Source organism: Emys orbicularis, chromosome 7, assembly GCF_028017835.1.
Source record: "Emys orbicularis isolate rEmyOrb1 chromosome 7, rEmyOrb1.hap1, whole genome shotgun sequence".
NCBI classification, from domain to species: Eukaryota; Metazoa; Chordata; order Testudines; family Emydidae; genus Emys; species Emys orbicularis.
In genome coordinates this window covers 67,201,055-67,219,591 of record NC_088689.1, presented here as the reverse complement: position 1 = coordinate 67,219,591, position 18,537 = coordinate 67,201,055, and the positions used below count along the sequence as shown (strand labels likewise).

The 18,537-nt window shown below is 40.0% G+C and overlaps 1 protein-coding gene across 2 annotated transcripts in view; it reads left to right on the top strand.

The window, feature by feature from the left end:
* Positions 1–18,537, top strand: part of VCL (vinculin) — a 109,738-nt gene that overhangs the window by 57,362 nt on the left and 33,839 nt on the right. For both annotated transcript variants that reach the window (XM_065407512.1, XM_065407511.1), the window contains exons 5-8: positions 4,152–4,274; positions 6,715–6,875; positions 15,198–15,288; positions 16,994–17,141. In XM_065407512.1, the coding sequence (XP_065263584.1) occupies positions 4,152–4,274; positions 6,715–6,875; positions 15,198–15,288; positions 16,994–17,141 (523 nt within the window). The remainder of the gene's footprint in view (positions 1–4,151; positions 4,275–6,714; positions 6,876–15,197; positions 15,289–16,993; positions 17,142–18,537) is intronic.

Here is an 18,537-nt window from a genome sequence, read left to right as displayed (position 1 = left end):
ACTCTTGCCGGTTTCTTCATATGGAAGTCATTCTATAGCTCTAATTGTTTCTATTGGTTTTCTCTGGACTTCCTTTACTTCTGAGATATATAAAATTATTTATTTTTGAGCTAAGGTTACCAGAACTTAACGCTATTTCAGGTGAGGATACACCATTGATTTACAAAATGAGGATAATACTTACCTCCTTGGTAAAGCAATTTGAGATCTACTGACGAAAAGTGCTATATCAGAGCAAGTTGTTGTTTGTTTATACTTCCTAACATTTTTGTTTTGACTGCAATGACTTACTAAGCAGATATTTTCATTGAGCTGTGCACAATACGCACAGCTCGGTTTCCTGGAGTGGTTACAATTAATTTCGAACCCAATAATGTGTAGTTCAAATTATGCCATCAGTGTTTAGAAACTTTGCATTTTTCAACCCTGAATTTCATCTGCTATGGTATTGTGTATTTTATCTAGTGTTGTTAGGTCCTCTGAAGTTCTTCAGTCTTCTCTAGTTTGAGGTATCACCATAAATGTTGTTAGCTCCATAACTTTCCACCTCGTTATTGATCCCCCTACTCCGGAATATTAATGTGTTAACATTAGCACACATTAAACTCCAGTGCTAGCCCAGATCATTGATGGGGCAGTACCCTTTCACAGTTAATCTTTTTTTGCCATGCTGAAAACTGACTCTTCCGTCGGTCTGTCCCTTAGACAGTTTCTAATCCATGACAATCCTTATCTCTTGCTCCTCATAACTAAGATTATTTTATGGCTTGTTGTGAGAGAGTTCTCAAACTAAATATATCTCTTGTGTTGCCTACTTTGTTGATAGGCTGAAACTTAGAGTGGATTGGAAAGCCATGATTTTGCTTTGCAGGAATGATGCTGGTTTGTCCCTGTCACGTTTATCTCGGTATTTTATAACTCTCATTTTCCAGCCAGTTCAGTTGACACTGAAACAAGTCTCATGGGTCTGTCATTCCCACGATAGTGTCTGCTGTCTTTCATATAGCCAGATGCAATATTTGCTATCTACCAGTCATATGGTTAGTGTTTAAAGTGGTCTCCAAAAAAGGGTGTGGGGTGTCTGTCGTCACCCCCACATCTGCCCAGAAATCAATTCTGCCCCCAGCCCAAATCAATCCTACCCCTCTAGCCTCATCTCTGCAGCACGTGGGGTTCTTTCTCTCTCCCAGGCCTGTGGGGTGAGGGGGCTACAGTGAGAACCTTTCTGCCGAGTTGCAGCGGAGGCTGGAGGGGCAGAGGAGTCTTCCTGTTGCTCACAGGATAAGAATAGGGAGTGGAGCCATTCTGAGCTGCTGTTTTTTTTCCCCCTCTTCTTTTTTTTTTTTTTTCTTTTTTTTCTTTTCCCTGCTACCTCCTATCCTCTCCCACCTAGTGAGAATGATGTTGGTTCCTAAGGGGAGAGAACTCTACCTGTTTTTGCCCTAATTGGCTGTTTCCTTGCTGGCCCACCTTCTGAGGAAGAGCAGCCAATTAGAGGGTGTTTTCCCCAGGTAGCACTAAAAATGTGTATCCCTCAGTGACATTGCTTGCTTTTGGGAAATTTTATTTCCTGATCTGCGACCCAGCACACTTTAAGTATTCTCTCTGGTATAGGTGATTTTACTGAGATTGCATATTTTCTGCTGGTTTTGGCAGTGTAGTGTCCTAGAGCAGGGATCGGCAACCTTTGGCATGTGGCCCATCAGGGTAAGTCCCTGGCGGGCCGGGCCGGGCCAGTTTGTTTACCTGCCGCGTCTGCAGGTTCGGCCGATCGCGGCTCCCACTGGCCATGGTTCGCCGTCCCAGGCCAATGGGAGCTGCGGGAAGCGGCGCGGATCAAGGGATGTGCTGGCCGCCAAAGGTTGCCGATCCCTTTCCTAGAGCCTTTCCCTGCTACCTCCCCCTGCCAGAGCCTTTCACTGCTGTGAATAGCTACACGCTACAGTGTGAACATGAACTGCTTTTCACTGAGGTGTGTAACTACACATACGCTACACACCACCACCACCGCAAGTTTAGACAAGGCCTTTGATACCTCAGTCGCTGAGAGTGCCTTGTCTTCTTTACCAGAAAAGAGTAGATCAGTAACATTCTCTTTTGCTCCCATGCAATCATGTAGACCCACCAGTTATCTCACAGGTTTCTCCTTCTGGTATAATTGTTGCTTATTTTTAGGCATGGCAGAATTGATTTTTTGTTTGTTTGCAATTTCAACGATTTAATAGCACTGATAATGGGGCTGCAGGGGGTTCCCTGCTCAGCCAGTGGACCAAGACACCTGGGTGCAAGGTGCAGGGGAAGTTTTGGTTCTGGCCCAGCAGAGCAAAGGGCTGCCAGGGGGAAGATGAGCCCCCAGCCACGAGGGAGGCCACCCCACTGCTGAACAATTCCTGCCTGGGGATGGAGCCATTCTGTAGTGGGGTGGCCTCCCCTGTGGCCAGGAAGCTCTTCCTTCTCACCATCCTGGCCAGGGGACTCTGCTCCCCCTGCCAACACAGCAGCCTTCCCTGAACCTGCACCTGCAGGGATCAGTTGTCACTGTTTGTGCAGGGAGCCCTCTATAACTCTGCTGTCATATCCCCAGTGACAGCAGGGTCACAGAGGGCTCCCTGCACTTCCACAGGGCCAGTGACACCCAATCCCTTCAGGTGCAAAGTTAGGGGAATAGGCTGCACTCTCACCAGCTGTTACTAATGGATATTTTTTTCATCTGTTTCAGTGAGTCAGCTGAAATCGACATTTGCCAGTATCTATCCATTAAAATTTAACCCTGCCAAGCCTTCTTATTTTGTATCTCTTGCTTTTTATCTTCAAAATTCCTCCTAGCCCTCCTAATATTTTATATGTCTAAGTTGTGCTCCTTCCTTTTGGCTTCACTTGGGCTGGATTTTGATTTAGGAAGAACATTTGTTTGGCTCAGATAATCACTAAACACTTAAAACATAATATTGATAGTAAGTTTTTTATAGTCTTAGGCATAATGCTGCTACTCCATCTCTGTGACCTCAGCAGTTCTTGTGTGGTTTATAGTCAAATAATAAAGTATCCCACAAATGTTTCGTTTCTCTAACTCCTTAACCTGAGAATTTTCTTTTTCCTTCTGGAGTGTACCTCTCCCAACTCAATCTGTCCTGTTCTTTACAGGTTACAGTGTTACTTTGGTATTACTGGTATCCCTCAGAGATGTCTTTTTGCATAAGTGCTCCTCAGCACATATCTTTTCCCCCTAGTTCTAGTTTAAAGAACCACCTTAAAACCTTGTCAGCTCTTCCAAGGCAGAAGTTTGGCTTCTCTTTAGCTAAACCAATGTGCAACTTTATCTTACTGCCATCATGAATACTATTTCCATGAACATATGCAAACATGAACAATGCATATCTTAAAACGTGCAGATTGCATGTTGTGTTTAAGATGCGGGTGAGGAGAAATACATGGTTTCCTCTATAGTTTCTGGCCAGTTGAAAGTGTGATTATACATGTATATTCCTCTATGTTCCTCATGCAAGTCTTGAAAGTGCATTTACTCCTGAAATCCAAAGTAACACGTGCTTTGATTCTCTTCCTTTCATCACCGATATAATTTTTTTTAGAGAATTAAGATATTTTTATTTAGTTTTTCTAGGACAGTGTAAATTAACACAATCGTGTAATACTTCCAGACAATGAAAGTCTTTGAAGCCAACAAAACTAAACCTGTGTCAGTGATATTTTCCTATTCTTGTCATCCACCCCATTATTTAGGTGAGAACTGATCAAAGCTAAAGGAGGAAAAAGAGCTCTAAACTACCTTGTCATACATTGCTGAACTGACTAATTTCCAAGAAGTAGGCTATTCATTACTTTTGTATTTGTATAGCTCTTTTCTTAAAATTCATGATAAATGAACGTCAAAATTATGAGACCTATATTCTACCTTGAATTAACAACTAGAAACTGGATCTGTGGCTTCCCTTAAACTACTGAAATATGGTTTAATGAAAAGTAGGTGATACAAAACTTCTTCAGTGGTGGCATAACTCATTACATGTTTGCGTTCTTGTTTGGAAAGCTAAACAAATAACTGAGCCTAGACATTCTTTGTAAAATGTTCATAAATCTGGGGAAACTAAATATTAACAGTTTTATCACTTGAACTTCATTTTATGACCTAGGAATGACAAAGATGGCCAAAATGATTGATGAAAGACAGCAGGAATTGACTCATCAGGAACACAGAGTGATGTTGGTGAACTCCATGAACACTGTGAAGGAGTTGTTGCCTGTCCTTATTTCAGGTAGTTTCTGCTGTACTATTAGATGCAAATACATGATCTGAATTTGGATGCATGTGTGTTATACCATTAAAAATAGAAGCTTTGACATGCCTCTTGGGCTGACTGCAAATATTTAGATGTTTGGCTGATTTGTGGCAAACTGGGAGGGGATGGCAAGTTGTAACGCCAACTCTCCATGTGCATACCCTGCGTATTTCCTATTTTAAGTTCTGTGCACCTCAGACTTAAAATGAGCTACATAAACTAGTGATACACTATTTATACCAGATGTATTTGTGTCATGCATACTTGTCACAGTGTACAGGGTTTAATGAGTATTTTTAAATCGCAGTATGCATGTGTGCATTCATATGGATAAACTCTCCCATGGTTGTCCTATTTTTTTCAGTATCTGTTCATAACGTGTCTCACATTAATACAATCTAGTTGCCATCATAGAAGGATTAAGGGGAACGATCTAAAAAAACTTTATGGGGGTGAGAGCCATGGAAAAGTATACCAAAAATGGGGCACACTTCTGCTGTATTTCTCACCCTTTTGTCTGGCATGATATGGGGTTTTTTATCCTGTGAATGGGCAAGAAGAAAGGCGGGCTTAACAGCTGAAGATTGTTCAGGAGCAGAATTGCCAATCCAACAGCTGAAATAGCTTACTCGTCTAGCAAAATTCATGGGGTTAGTCAGAGGGAATGCTGGTCTGATAAACTACAGAGGGAGGTGGAATTTCCTCCCCAAGCCAAGGGTGAAAGGGGGATTGGGGAAGAGGGAGGTATGTAATAGGACTGAGCACATTTTAGTATGTCAGGGTTTTCACACTTGTGAACATATTCACCCCCTCCCTGGCACTGACCTAGGTTTTACCTAGTTGTATAGGTGGTTTAGAACATTTAAGTGTTGCTTTTATTTTAAGAACTTTCCATAAAATGAAGTAGAAACTGAAAATGAATTTGACAGTTGCTTCTTGCTGCTAAGTGGGTGTCATCTTGTACATCATAAAGCACATTTAACTAAATTACCTACTCAGAGGCCCAAGCAGGAGTAGCCATCAGTGTTACAGATCAGGACAGCGGATGGAAGCTTTTGAGCAAAGCCATGTAGGAAGGCTGCACAGAACTTGCCTGCATTTGGTCCATGTGTAGTTCCTCTTAAAGCTCTACTTTTGTCCTGCCTTCGATTTTTAGGTGAATTTACTGTCAAACGGCCACTCAGATTTTGGCCTCTATCTCCAGAAGAATTTACAGCAGTGGTAATGCCCTGCCAACATGCCTCCGTCTTAGTCTGTGAAACTGATTCCAAGAGGTTGGAGGATTAGTTGAGTGTTTTAAACAGTGTCAAACCAGAGTTAAAGCTTGATTCTAACATGGCTTTGGTTCTGAGTAGCAAGATAAACCAACTTGTAATACATATGGCCATGCCTCCATATAAGGCCAGTGCTTAAATACAATGGTGTTTGTAATGCAGATAGGGTTTTTTAATTACTTTTTGTCCTGGGGTGGATTTTAACTGGCAACATGGGGGAGAGGAGGAAGCAAGCTTATGATTGCCTCTGCATTTTTGCTGAATATATGATACATTGATGTTAAAAAAAAAAAAAAAAAAAAAAAAACACAGTAGGAGAACTTTTCTTTCTCTTTAAATGAGAGAGTTTTGGTTTTTTTTGTCACCACATGTATCTAGTCTAAGAATGGGACTGTTGTGTAACCATGGCAGAGCCTGATTGCAAGCAAACACTGTTGAATGCATCCACACAGCACCATTTTCCTCAGCAAAAACTCCACTGACTGTAGTGGCTTTTGCATACTGTACTGCACAACCATGTTTTTGCATCTGTGCATTCTGTGAAAACCTGGGCAGCTCTCCTATGTTGCCTCAGCTGCTGCATGCCCTCCACCTCAAGAGCAGAGGATTATGGGTGTGTTTTGCAGAGTGGAATGTACTTGGTATCATTCTTCACAGAAATGTGGGAGTAAGTGTGACATGTAACTTTGACACTTGGTTAGCTAGTCTAAGAGATGTGTTTCGATTGGTCCTAGCTATAGAGCAGAAAACTTGTCAGGGTCTAACCAAATTCTAAGAAATATGTTCTAGCTCTTCTCATAAATTAACAAACAGTATAGTTAAAGTGGCAAAAAAACTCTCTAGTGTAGAAACAGTTATACTAGTATAAAAGTGCTTATACTACTATAGCTTATTCTTGTTTGAGCCCTAGTGTAGACATATTTATAACTATCAGCAAAAAACCCACACTGTTAATCAATATAGATTTACCAGTAAAACTTAAGTGTAGACCAGCCTTTAAAGTCATTAGTCTTTATGGTGTTTTCCTGTCCTGTTCAAAACATATAGCTTACTGTTCCTGAGTTTATGCAGGAGGAGGAGCTCTTGTATATCAATCATATCTTCTTAGATAGTTTCTCTAATCTAGAGTGCAATGTTCACAGCTATGAAGATTTTTGTAACTACTAAAAGTTCCAAAAGCCAAGGAATAGAAGAGGCTTTGAAAAACCGCAATTTCACAGTAGAGAAGATGAGTGGTGAAATAAATGAGATCATCCGTGTGTTACAGCTCACTTCCTGGGATGAGGATGCCTGGGCTAGCAAGGTATGTTCACTGTTCCTTCTGGAAATAGAAGTCAGATTCTACTTAGCTTCTCACAGCAACAATAAATTGAGGTTTTCAAGAATGTTTGATTAAAGTGTACACAACCTGATCTTGTAACACAATATAGTGTTATATCATAAATAGGATTGGAAGGATTAGATTTTTCAGTAAATGCTCATTTCATTGTATACACACAAACAATGAAAAATGTTTCCATTGATGTTGATCAAAATTTACAGATAGGCAATGTAAGAAAAATGCTACTTAAGAACTTACCAGAGTTTGACTTAAGGCTATTTACGTTGTATATTTTGACATAGATTAAAATTTGTGTTTTAACCGTTATAAAGCTTTAACTTTTTTTGAATCTGAATGTCTGTCATTAAATTGTCTGCTCCCCATAGTTTCCCACAATTGTGAAAGATTTTAAATCAATAAAAATCAAGTGCTTAAAATAAACCATCGATATTGTCCATCAAAATTATTTTAAAAAAATTGAATTCTGCCAAGCTAATCACAAGATACCAAAGTAAAAAGAATATCTTTGGAGATAATTTGGTCCCTGTTAAAGCTTGTTTTTAAAAGTAACTTGCCTGTCCCATTGCTTAGTCTTTGCTGATTTCTTTAATAGAAACAAGAAGGTTAAAACGTATGGCACGTGACTCAGTGGCTTATTGTACTGCCATGTAGGAGATCAGGGTTTGTGTTCATTTCTGGTCTCTCTCTTTGGCTTGATAGGGAAGTGCTAGAATGTAGTATGTCTTTTCAAGGAAAGAGTGTATTTAATCTCAGTCATGTGGTGACCAAATTTTACACTGTGTGGTGTGAGTAAGTTGGGCACACAAGCTGTCCCTTGTGGTCTGTACAAAATTTGTCCAACTCAGTACAGTACTTAAACACCCAATCTAGTATTACCTTAAGGCGCTTCCATATGTGTTAGCAGGGCAAGTTAGTTTGCATTCATATTCTCACTAGCAACTTGAATTTGTCGCTTGGTGTAAAGACTAGGTGAAGAACTCCACATCTTAACTGAGCAAGTCTTTTTGTACTAACATGGGTGTGGGTGGGATTAGTATCAGTATATGTTCTCCTTACCCCTCACCTCCAAAAAGGCTCTGTGTTCTGAACAGTCTTTCTGGAAGAGAAGAGGTGTGAAATGAGATCTGAGAAGTTGGAACTTTTACAAAAATGACTCCCAGTCAACCCAGCATATTTGGGTTTGTTTGCAGCTGCTGGCATGCACATGGAGTGTGCAAGGGATGCCATTGCTCTGCTTGACTTGACCGTCTGCTTAGTACAGAAAATGCTGCCTATGTCAATGCCTGCCTGCTCACATGGATGGAGCACAGGCAGAATGGAGAGCTACTGCTGTGTGCATTCACATCCTGGGTAGCTGCAGTTACCAGCAAACACAGCAGCACAACTAGTGGTTGGGATGCCAACTGTGTTTGTATGGCCTTTAAAGTATGCTGCTAATAGGCTTTTTAGGATCAGTGGCACAGCAGCAAATAACTGAAAAACTATATTTTAAAAAACGTTTAGACATAAAGACAGACTAGTTCCCCCTTAGAAAACCTGTTGTGATATAGACATTAAAAGCACTTTAGCCTATGTATTGGTGCCTTGACCCTTATTTTGCATTTGAAGTATTTTACCATTCTACTACTTCCTTATTATGACTACTTTATGCATCTTTGTTTTTGTTCTCCTGTTTCTTATCTTTTCTCACCTTTAGAAGGTAAGATTTCTTCCACACCCCACACCTGTACTTCTGTACTAAAACAAAAAAGCATGTCTGTGGGATTTTGTGCTGTGTGCAGACTGTGTGCTGTGTATATTTTTTTCTGTGTGCCAGTTGTAACACCATACTTATGTATGTAGGTCTAATAGAGGTTTTAAAATGAGCTTAGCTACCCCGCTGCTCAGCTCTAAGATATCTGAAGTTTGGAGCAGCTTGTTAGGTGAGGGTGATGACAGCCCAGACTATGCAAAGACTGCCTTTCAGAGTTTGATGGGAGTTTTCCCAATTATTTAGGACAGGTTCCTGTTATTTAACCTATGTTACTAGCTTCTGGTGCTCATGATCATAGAGTCCAATTATGCAGAAGCAGGCTTTCTGTTGGCTGGAAAGCGTTATACAGTTTATTTCAGTAATTTTGCCCATCCCATAGTTTGTGGGAAGAATCTCTTGCTTTTCATCAGCATGGCCCCTCAATAAATAAGTTTCCTCGGAGAGCTTAAGCCTTCTATACAGGGCACGTGGCTTAGGCTCATAACTTGTTTTTTTAAATTAGCTTTTCCTTATGTATTTAAACATTTCCCCACTTTGTTTGAAACACACACAACCTCACTATTCTTGTGCATGGGGAAACCAGGAAGCTTTCAGTGTCCCAAGATGAATGCAGTACGAAGTAGATAGTAAGTGAGATTTTCAAAATTCTTAAGATATATGTGTGAAAAATTTCTATTAGTAAAACAAGTCAAGGAGCTTTTATAAAAATGCTTATATTGACAGTAAGTGGAAAATTTTGGCCAGGGTGCATAATACATAAGTATGCTTTGTGGTCAGTATTCCAAGTACATCATTGTGCACTCTAGGTAAATTTAGAGTAATATTTTAATTATAAATTATATTTCAACATGCAGGATTATGATAGTCTGCCTGCATTTTAGACATGTAGCATTGGGCATTGCTTGTGTGTTGAACTGTTCATGGTACAAAGGATATTAAACGTTACAACTGAACACTTGTGAGAAGAAATAAATCCTGGCATTGGTTGTCTTGCTAGTGGTCCCACACAGCAGACATTCCTCTATTGATACACATGGCAAATGCTTGATTTGGGGGGAGAGGAACTATTAATTTACTTATATTTGCTGTACTTGTTGCATGCTTCTCCTTACTGATGGAGACTTCCAATGGAAGGAGATGATTCCTACAGAAAGGAGAGGGAATAAAGTAAGTGGAGGAAAAAATTTGGAGCAGAACTGCTTTTCCTATCAAGTGCACACCATTATTAACGTCATTAAGATAATTCCAACACTGTTTCTTAGACTGGGTGTTAATTTCAAATTTAGACAATATTTATAGTTCTGGCAAACCATAAATTTGCTTAAATATAGTTGTTTTTTTGTTTTTGATTAAACATAATTTGAGTGTTGGTTTAGAATTTAAATGCTGAATGAATGTTGACATTTTTCTGATGCAATTAATTGTTGAATTGTCTGGTTGCAACAAGTTTTTCATGTGCATGCTTTTTTTTAATGAACAGTTAAATGAAAAATCCCAGTAGATGAGTGGGAATGAAACTACAAATGGAATACATTTGAGTATATAAATGTTTAGTTTCTCCTTTAATTCAAATGTCTACAGGCTGTAACAAAACTAGGAAAAGAGAATCTGCTGCTGCAGTGCTCAATTCATATAATTCCCACTGAGGCTGAAGACGAGCAAGCCTGTAGTGAATAAGGAATGAATGCTGCAAGAAGCTGAGCACTTCTTGAGAGTTGAGAGCTGTTGGGAAGCATCCAGCAATCTTGTTGGATGTTTCCCAGGATTGAACCCTGTTTGACTAAGCTAGTTGATATGCCAAAAAACGGGACTTGCTGTACTGTACTTTACCCAACATTGCCTTCTTTGGTAAAGAAATGCAGATATTGCACAACTTCTCTAGACTTAGAGTACTTAATAATTCAGAGCTTATAGTTAATATTTAGCAACAAGGGATAGTGTCTGATTTCGGAGATTCCCTCTCAGGCAGGAGAATTGCCAATATCATTTTTCCAATCTGGACTAGCTCTATGGCTCTTTACAAAATTACTAGTGACAGCAGAAGCCGCAAAAAGAGGAAAGTAGATCTAGGAGGTATCCTTGCTGGAGGATTGGCTTGTAAAATGCCCATTGCCTCTTCCCCACTCAGGCAGTGGTAACCCTGATTGTTTTGCCTGTTTTATCTAAGCTCTGTGAAAAACCAGTTTTGTTTCTGTTGCTCCACCTTCTTTATCTGAGGAAAATTTAGACACCATAAATTTAGCTGAGTCACAAGGGAGACAAATCAGTGGAACAGTTTCAGATCTCCAAGAAGATCAAAGTCCAGAAACTGAAACATCTTGCTTAATATTTTTGTATTAAAACTGGTTTCCCTGGATACGTTTTTAGTTCCAGGTCCCTGCTTGCCAATCTTTATCAATCAACAGGACTGTAGGTTTCAATGATTTCTGCGCTCCAACTCTCTCCAAAAGTCTGACAGTGGGGAAGGCTCTGTCAGTGCTTAAGGGATGAAGCATACAACAAGTACAGTATCCGTGTGTCCAGTTAAGGGGCCTGTTCTGATGGAGTGTGTCCACTAGAAATTAATCCTTCCTGGATAGAATGAAAATGTTAAAACAGGCTAAAAGCTGAGCGCAATCTTCTGCATTGCTGTTCAAAAGCAGATACTCTAGTACCATACGACCATGATTTTGATAGGCTACAACTGTGGAGCTATCTGGACATACCAGGGGTTGATGTGAAGCTTGGTAACTATGCTTTTAAAGAAGAGATGCTCTTGAATTTGTTGGAACAATTTATTGGCTACGCGAATGAGTTTCCTAGCAGAAATCTGAAATATCCAAGCAGAACAGACCTTGATTTACCACCAAAAAGGGGGGGGGGGGAAGGAAAAAAAGGTGGGGGAAGGGTGCTATTCCAATCTGTGCATTATGTCTGTAGCTTTTGGGGAGCCCCAGGAATTGATATATTGATACACAGGATGGCAAGACTTAGACAACAGAATGATCAGGAATGGAGCCCTGGTGCTGATGGGAAAGATGACAGAAGACAACTTGGCTCTTTTAGATCCCAGGTTGAGTATGTAGTGCTGGGAGTTTTCAAAATAAAAAGTGTAAAAGCTTAAAAAACAAAAAAATCATGTTGCCTTGTGTTGACTAAACAAGAGACTCAGTAAAATACAGGAAACCTTCAGTGTCATTTTACTGATTATAAATACACAAATCAATGAAGAGGACTGCAATTAGCATGATTAAATATAATTCTTGGGCATCATCAGCGCACATTACTAAGGAGGAAGATATGGGTTTCTAAAAATGTTAAGTAGACTTAAAGTGGAAAAAAATCGATGAGGTTTTTTTCCAGTTTGTCCTCTTGAAACCTCTTTAATACACAGTATAAATCCAAAGCTTGAAAGTAGTGTTCTGCTGAATGCCTCAGAGATATGGATGTGGTGGACAAACACAACTTTAAAAATCCTTTAATTTATAAACCCCTTTCTCCATGGTAAAGCCCTGATTCTGCAAAGATTTATGCACAAGCTTTACTTTAAGCACTGAGTGATCCCATCAAGTCTCTACAGGGTCAAAGCATTAATATAGAGACTAGTGACTAATATGTATACCTTTTTAAAGCTTCAGTTAATGCTTTTGTTTTTGGATTATTTATGGAGTGGCTGGCTTGCTATCCACTATCCATTCAGAGCTAAAACTCCTTTAATCTGCATATGCAATAACTGAAAGCTGCAACCATCATCACAAGTGATAAGTTTATCAGCTTAGTTAAATGTTTAATAGCTTTATGCATGGTGCTTATTTTCTTAACACTTGCCTTACATTAAATACAGAATTCACAAATTATAGAGCTCTAAAGTTAATAAAAAACAGTATATCCTGCCCTATAATGGTTTGAAGTAATTTAAAAGCCACTCCAAGTACAGATCTTTCACTTAGCCCTGAAGCTCATCAATCTCTAGTTCTGACAGACTGTAGAGGAAGCAGGTTCTGAGACCTAGGCCTTCTAATGATCATGTTCTGACACTGGACCTGGAGAGCTCAAACCCAGCCCCTGACTCCAAGAGCCACCTAGAAGTTGCAATATAGCATGAGGTGACCTTTAAGGAGCTGGGTCCCACACAATATAGGACAGCATAGATTGAAACCAGTCCTTTTGAACTATGCTCAGAGGTGAATAGGTCATGGAGCAGGGTATAGTCTGTTGAAAACAGCTCACCCTAAGAAAAGATAACAGGAGTACTTGTGGCACCTTAGAGACTAACACATTTTTTTTTTTTTTTTTTTGCGGATACAGACTAACACGGCTGCTACTCTGAAACCTAAGAAAAGAGTAGCTGCATACTGCACCAAGCGAAGTTCCTGTGTTTAGCCCTAAACACAACATACTGTAGCAAGCTAGTTTTGGGATTACAAAGGCATGGATACACCAGGGGTGAAAGTAACTTAAAGGATTTACTGGTACGCCGGAGTCCTGAGCAGGGGGCGGGGCCTCAATTGGTAGAGGCATGGCTTCAACTGGAAGAGGCGGGGCCTTTAGGGCCTGGGGCCCTTTAAATCTTGATTTAAAGGGCCCCGGGCTCCGGCTGTAGTGGCAGCTGGGCGCCTGGGGCCCTTTAAATCACTGCCAGAGCTACCAGCTGCAGAGGCGACTGGGAGCTCAGGGGCTACCGCAGTGGAACCCTGGGCCCTTTAAATTGCCGATGGAGGCGCAGGGGTCCTGGCTGCTGCCGCTGCAGCCGGGCTTGGGCAACCATTTAAAGGGCCCGGGGCTCCGGCCGCCGCTACTGCCCCGGGCCCTTTAAATCTCCGCCGGCTCTGGCAGCGGGGCTCTGGCGGCAATTTAAAGGGCCCGGGGTGGTAGCAACGGCCGGAGCCCTGGGCCCTTTAAATCACTGCCTGAGCCCTGCTGCCAGAGCCCTGGGGTAGTGGCGGCGGGGCTCTGGTGGCGGTTTAAAGGGCTTGGGGCACCGCTACCGCAGCGGCGCCCCGGGCCCTTTAAATCACCGCCGGAGCCCTGAGGGTCCCGGACACCTCCGCTACCTGGGGGCTCTGGCAGCAGGGCTCAGGTGGCGATTTAAAGGGCCTGGGGCTCCAGCTGCTGCTGGGAGCCTCGGGCCCTTTAAATTGCTGCCTGGGGAAGCCGGTCCAGTATGGCGTACCGGTGCGTACTGGCTTACTTTCACCTCTGGGATACACTGATCCACTTCAAAGAAGGGTTTCAGCCTCTAGTGCTGCCAGTGTACCCCTCATTGTACAAGACACAGACAAGTGTACAAGACACTGAATCCTGTCCCAAGTATCTTACAGTCTAAATAAGAGATCTGACATGGGTGCTTTGGGGTTGTGTAATGGTGGGGGTAGGGGAGGGAGAAGGAAGGCTGGGTTCTGCTGACTTACTGTGCTAAGTACCAGAACTCTGCATAAAGATACGGTCATAAAGACATGACTCTGTGGCAGGGGCAGCTCATTAACACCATTTAGAATAAACAAATGTAAGTTACTTTTATCACATGTTTCAGAGTAGCAGCCGTGTTAGTCTGTATCCGCAAAAATAACAGGAGTACTTGTGGCACCTTAGAGACTAACAAATTTATTAGATGCTTATTGAAGAGCTGTTGTTCTAGCCCTGCCCAGACTTCTTGCATTTGATGTTCTTGTTCTCTCCACAGTGCCTTCTAGTGGAGAGTTAACAGATCAACGCTGGCAAGTACACACAGAGAAAGGACTCCATGTTTTCAACTTTTCTAGGTGAAGGAGTGTTAGTGAGCCAATACATTTCATAGAATCATAGAATATCAGGGTTGGAAGGGACCTTTGCTATTGTTAGAAGAGCGCTTCTCAGGAAGAGACTCATTGCCATGGATAGAGTAGGTAGGACCTAAAGTGCATGTGCGCCTTAATCTCTATAGATTTAAAAGTTCTGATTATTCTCTGAATCCTAATAGTTGACAGTAAATCTGTATCTTCTTCCATCCTTGTTATTGTTGACTCAAAAGTGACACTTTTAGTGTCTGACTTTAAAGGGCAGATGAATTCCAAAAATGTAGCTGTTCAACAAATTAGGCAGAAAAGGGCATTAAAATTGTCATTGACCTCTTAACTATAAGACACCATTTCCAGTAGTATCAAGTCATTTCTGAAAACACCTGTAAACCATAAACTTGTTGCTAAATTTACTGTAGTTGCTACAGAGTCTTGGTATACTCTTACAAATCCTGATTTCCAAGATACTATGTCTGAAAATTGTTGCAGCTTTTTTTCCTGCAGGAATTGTAGCACTGGGAAAATAACTGAACAGAAAAAGTAACTAAAAACTTGCATGAAAGAGTTCTTTGCATTTTGTGTGAAATCAAAACATATCTGTTGGTTTTAATTCTCAAGAAAAGACTGTGACCTGCTTCTGTCCAATACTTTTTTTGAGCTGTTTTAATGGGAGAATCGACTTGTGTTAAGCTTAATTTTCTGTCAGCTTGGATTTGTGTTTACTAGCTGTGTTTTGGCAAAGAGAATGATTGTGAAGGTTTCTCTTTTGTAAAGGACACTGAAGCTATGAAGAGAGCTTTGGCCTTAATAGATTCCAAGATGAACCAGGCAAAGGGCTGGCTAAGGGATCCCAATGCATCACCAGGTAATAATCATACTCCACCCATGCAGTGTTCAGAGCCTTACTGTCTAAACGATTGTGTTTCTTTTAGAGAAAATTCTGGTATATTACTAAATTACAGGTGAAGTATTCTCAAAAGAAATGCTTAGATGTTCCTTCCTTCAAATATTAATGTTAAGAAAATAATTTATATGCAAAGTGCTTTGGAAAAGTCCCCCCCCCCCGGCATGTTGTTCAAATGATATAGTTCAAACCGTGTGTAAACTAATCTTCTCTTTTTCATTGTTAGAAAATGTGTTCAATATTTAGTACTGTATTTATCTTCCTTTGCTAGTAAAAAAAAAAAAAGTGTAATACGCTACAATTGATATGGGAAAATGTGGCTCAGCATCCCAGAGAATAAAAAAATCCCTTCTTCACTTCCATGCTTGATACCTTTAGTTCTATATAGTATTAATCTATCTACACACACACACACACACACACACACACAAACCCTCCTCCCATGGTCTTCTCAGAAATATCTTTTTAACATATAAAACTATTTGACACCTTATTTTTTTTATTCCTTTAAGACTTTCCTGTGGCTAAACATAACCAGTTGCCAGTTTGTTTGTTTTTCATTTGTGCATCAAAGATCTAAACTATATATATATATATATATATATATATATATATATATATATATATATATATATATATATATATATATATATATATATATATATATATATATATATATATATATATTTTTTTTTAAGGTGGAGGTCAATGTACACCTGAGCAGCAGTACTGGAAGTGTTTATTTTTGCTGTGTATGGTGTCACTGTTTTAAACCTCCCTCTCACTCTCTCTCCCTCCCTCTACATAGTCAACCGTGGCAACTTCAGTTTCCTGTGGCTAAAAGTCATTGAAATGCATCCTACAAAATAACATTTTAATGAATGTGTTACTAATACAATCCAGTGTTAACTGGGTTGGTAACTTTCCTTTTAAAAGAATTTTTGTATCTTACACTTGGATTTTAATTATTGTATTAACTAGGTGTGTATAGCATTATAGAAAAGCCATAATCCAATTTTAAGAAGCGAGACAATTTATTAGATTATAGATTAAAAAAAATAAATGAAGTAACCTTATTAATCCCAAATCTGCTGTCCCTACTGTTTTGTTGCCCCTTTCATTGAGTCATTGCTAAATTGTAAGCGCTTTGGCACATGGACGTTGTTCTGTGAGTGCTGGACGTGCCTACAACACCTGGGTGGTTTTTTAAAAAGAAAGAGAATTGAGAACTACCATGCTCTTTGTTGAACACCAAGAAAGCTTTGCTGTAGGCTACAGCTAATACTTTGAAAGTTTGTCCCTCTTTCCCTTGCCTCCTACCCCACAATCCAAAATCATGTTCTTTTAAAATGTTTTTATATTCCTAAACTTTTATATAGAAGCTTCATCAGTAGAAATGAAACCATCTTTAGGGATTCATTTCATGCCTAATTCATGGGACAGGATATGCTATTAAAACAACACTATACTGTTGCAGGAACATTGTCTTAGTACAAGGTATTGGATTTCTTGCACTCTGGGTGCCTTTCCAATCATTTCAATTAATGTACTTTACTCAGTGAATGAAGTATGATTAATGCAGCAGGTCTTGGTGGAATTAGCAGTTTCCTCTTAATAAGTAATGAGTGTCTTTCAATGTACTTATTGACTGTCTCCTGCATATTAGGGGATGCTGGTGAGCAAGCTATAAGGCAGATCCTTGATGAAGCCGGAAAAGTGGGAGAACTGTGTGCAGGCAAAGAACGCAGAGAGATTCTGGGAACCTGTAAAATGCTAGGCCAGATGACTGATCAAGTGGCTGATCTCCGAGCTAGGTAAACCTTCTATTATTAATAAGAGTGTCTCTGAAGTATATAGCTGTTTAGGCTGTGATGTTCATCACTGTGGTACAACAGGTTACATTTGTAGGAGCGTACACATTATCTTATTTGTTTTGTCTTGCCGTCCCTTCCAGAAGGATGAAACATATGGTGATGTGAATTCATACTTACAAGTGTTCTTGGGACAAAGCAAACAAAATAGTTGAATTAGATCATTCAGACTTCACTCAATTGCAAACATGTAGCGATCTGATTTGCCTTGAAAAATCAACAAGCAGAAATGAGGTCTTCAGCTCAGTATAAATCATTCCACAAACTCAGGTGCCTTGTATAAATCAACACATTTCATATGATTCAGAGTACCCTAGTCCTTTGGGTTGCCAGAGGTGATGTACCAGAAGATAGCAGTTGCTCATCACCCTGATAAATAATGTAGAAGTTTGTCTTCACCTACAGTTCTTTTTGTTTCTAATTTGCATTTGACCTTGATGAGCCTGATTCTTTTGCTTACACCAGTCTTCCATCTGTGTAACTTCATTGTCTGCAAGAGTTACTCCAGACTTGTACAGTGTTTTGAGAGGAGAATCATGCCCAGTGTCCCATGATGAAATTCTGGTTCTGGGCTGGAAGAGCAATTTTGTAGCAGACACAGTTCAATATATGGTAGCCTAATTGGATCAATTAGATCATGTTTTGTAGAGCACATTGAACAGGAAAGGCACTGCCAAAGCACTAAGAACTTTTTATTATACTCTCAAAAGCTCAGGGGGCCTTGTGTTCCTTTGTGAAAGTGGAAAGGCAGGAGGGTTCCAAAATACCTTGTAATATGAATTTTATAATTGAATTTTGGTGGCTGAGAACACAAAATTGATGTGCAGTTGAAAACTGTCAGTCAGTTTCCTAACATTGATCTTACCTCAACAAAATAAACGGTTCCAGTGATCCATTAGGTAGTTATGCAATGGCTTCCTGGCACAATTATTTTCTTTTGAAATATTAATGAATCTTGCATATTGCCAGGAGTGGCAACAGAAATTGGTAAGAGGAGGGCATGTAAAACAAAACTTCATAAATACCATGTTTTTCAAACTTGCGTAAACCAAATGGCCTCTTCTGGCATAAGCCTCCTAGTGAAATATGGGTGAGAAGCGAACAAAGCCAGAAATTACTTACAAGTTACTTATTTTGAGCTCTCAGCTTTTTAAAAAAAAAAAAAAAGAAATTAAATCCACTGTATGCTAAACCATAAAATATTTTAATGGTATACCCTCATGCTTGGAATACTACTTTTGTATTTAGCTAAATGAGCACTCGTATACATTAATAGTCGTTATCAGTTCACAGTCCTTGTACATCAAAAGGCACAAATCTGTTCCAACTTTCAGAATAT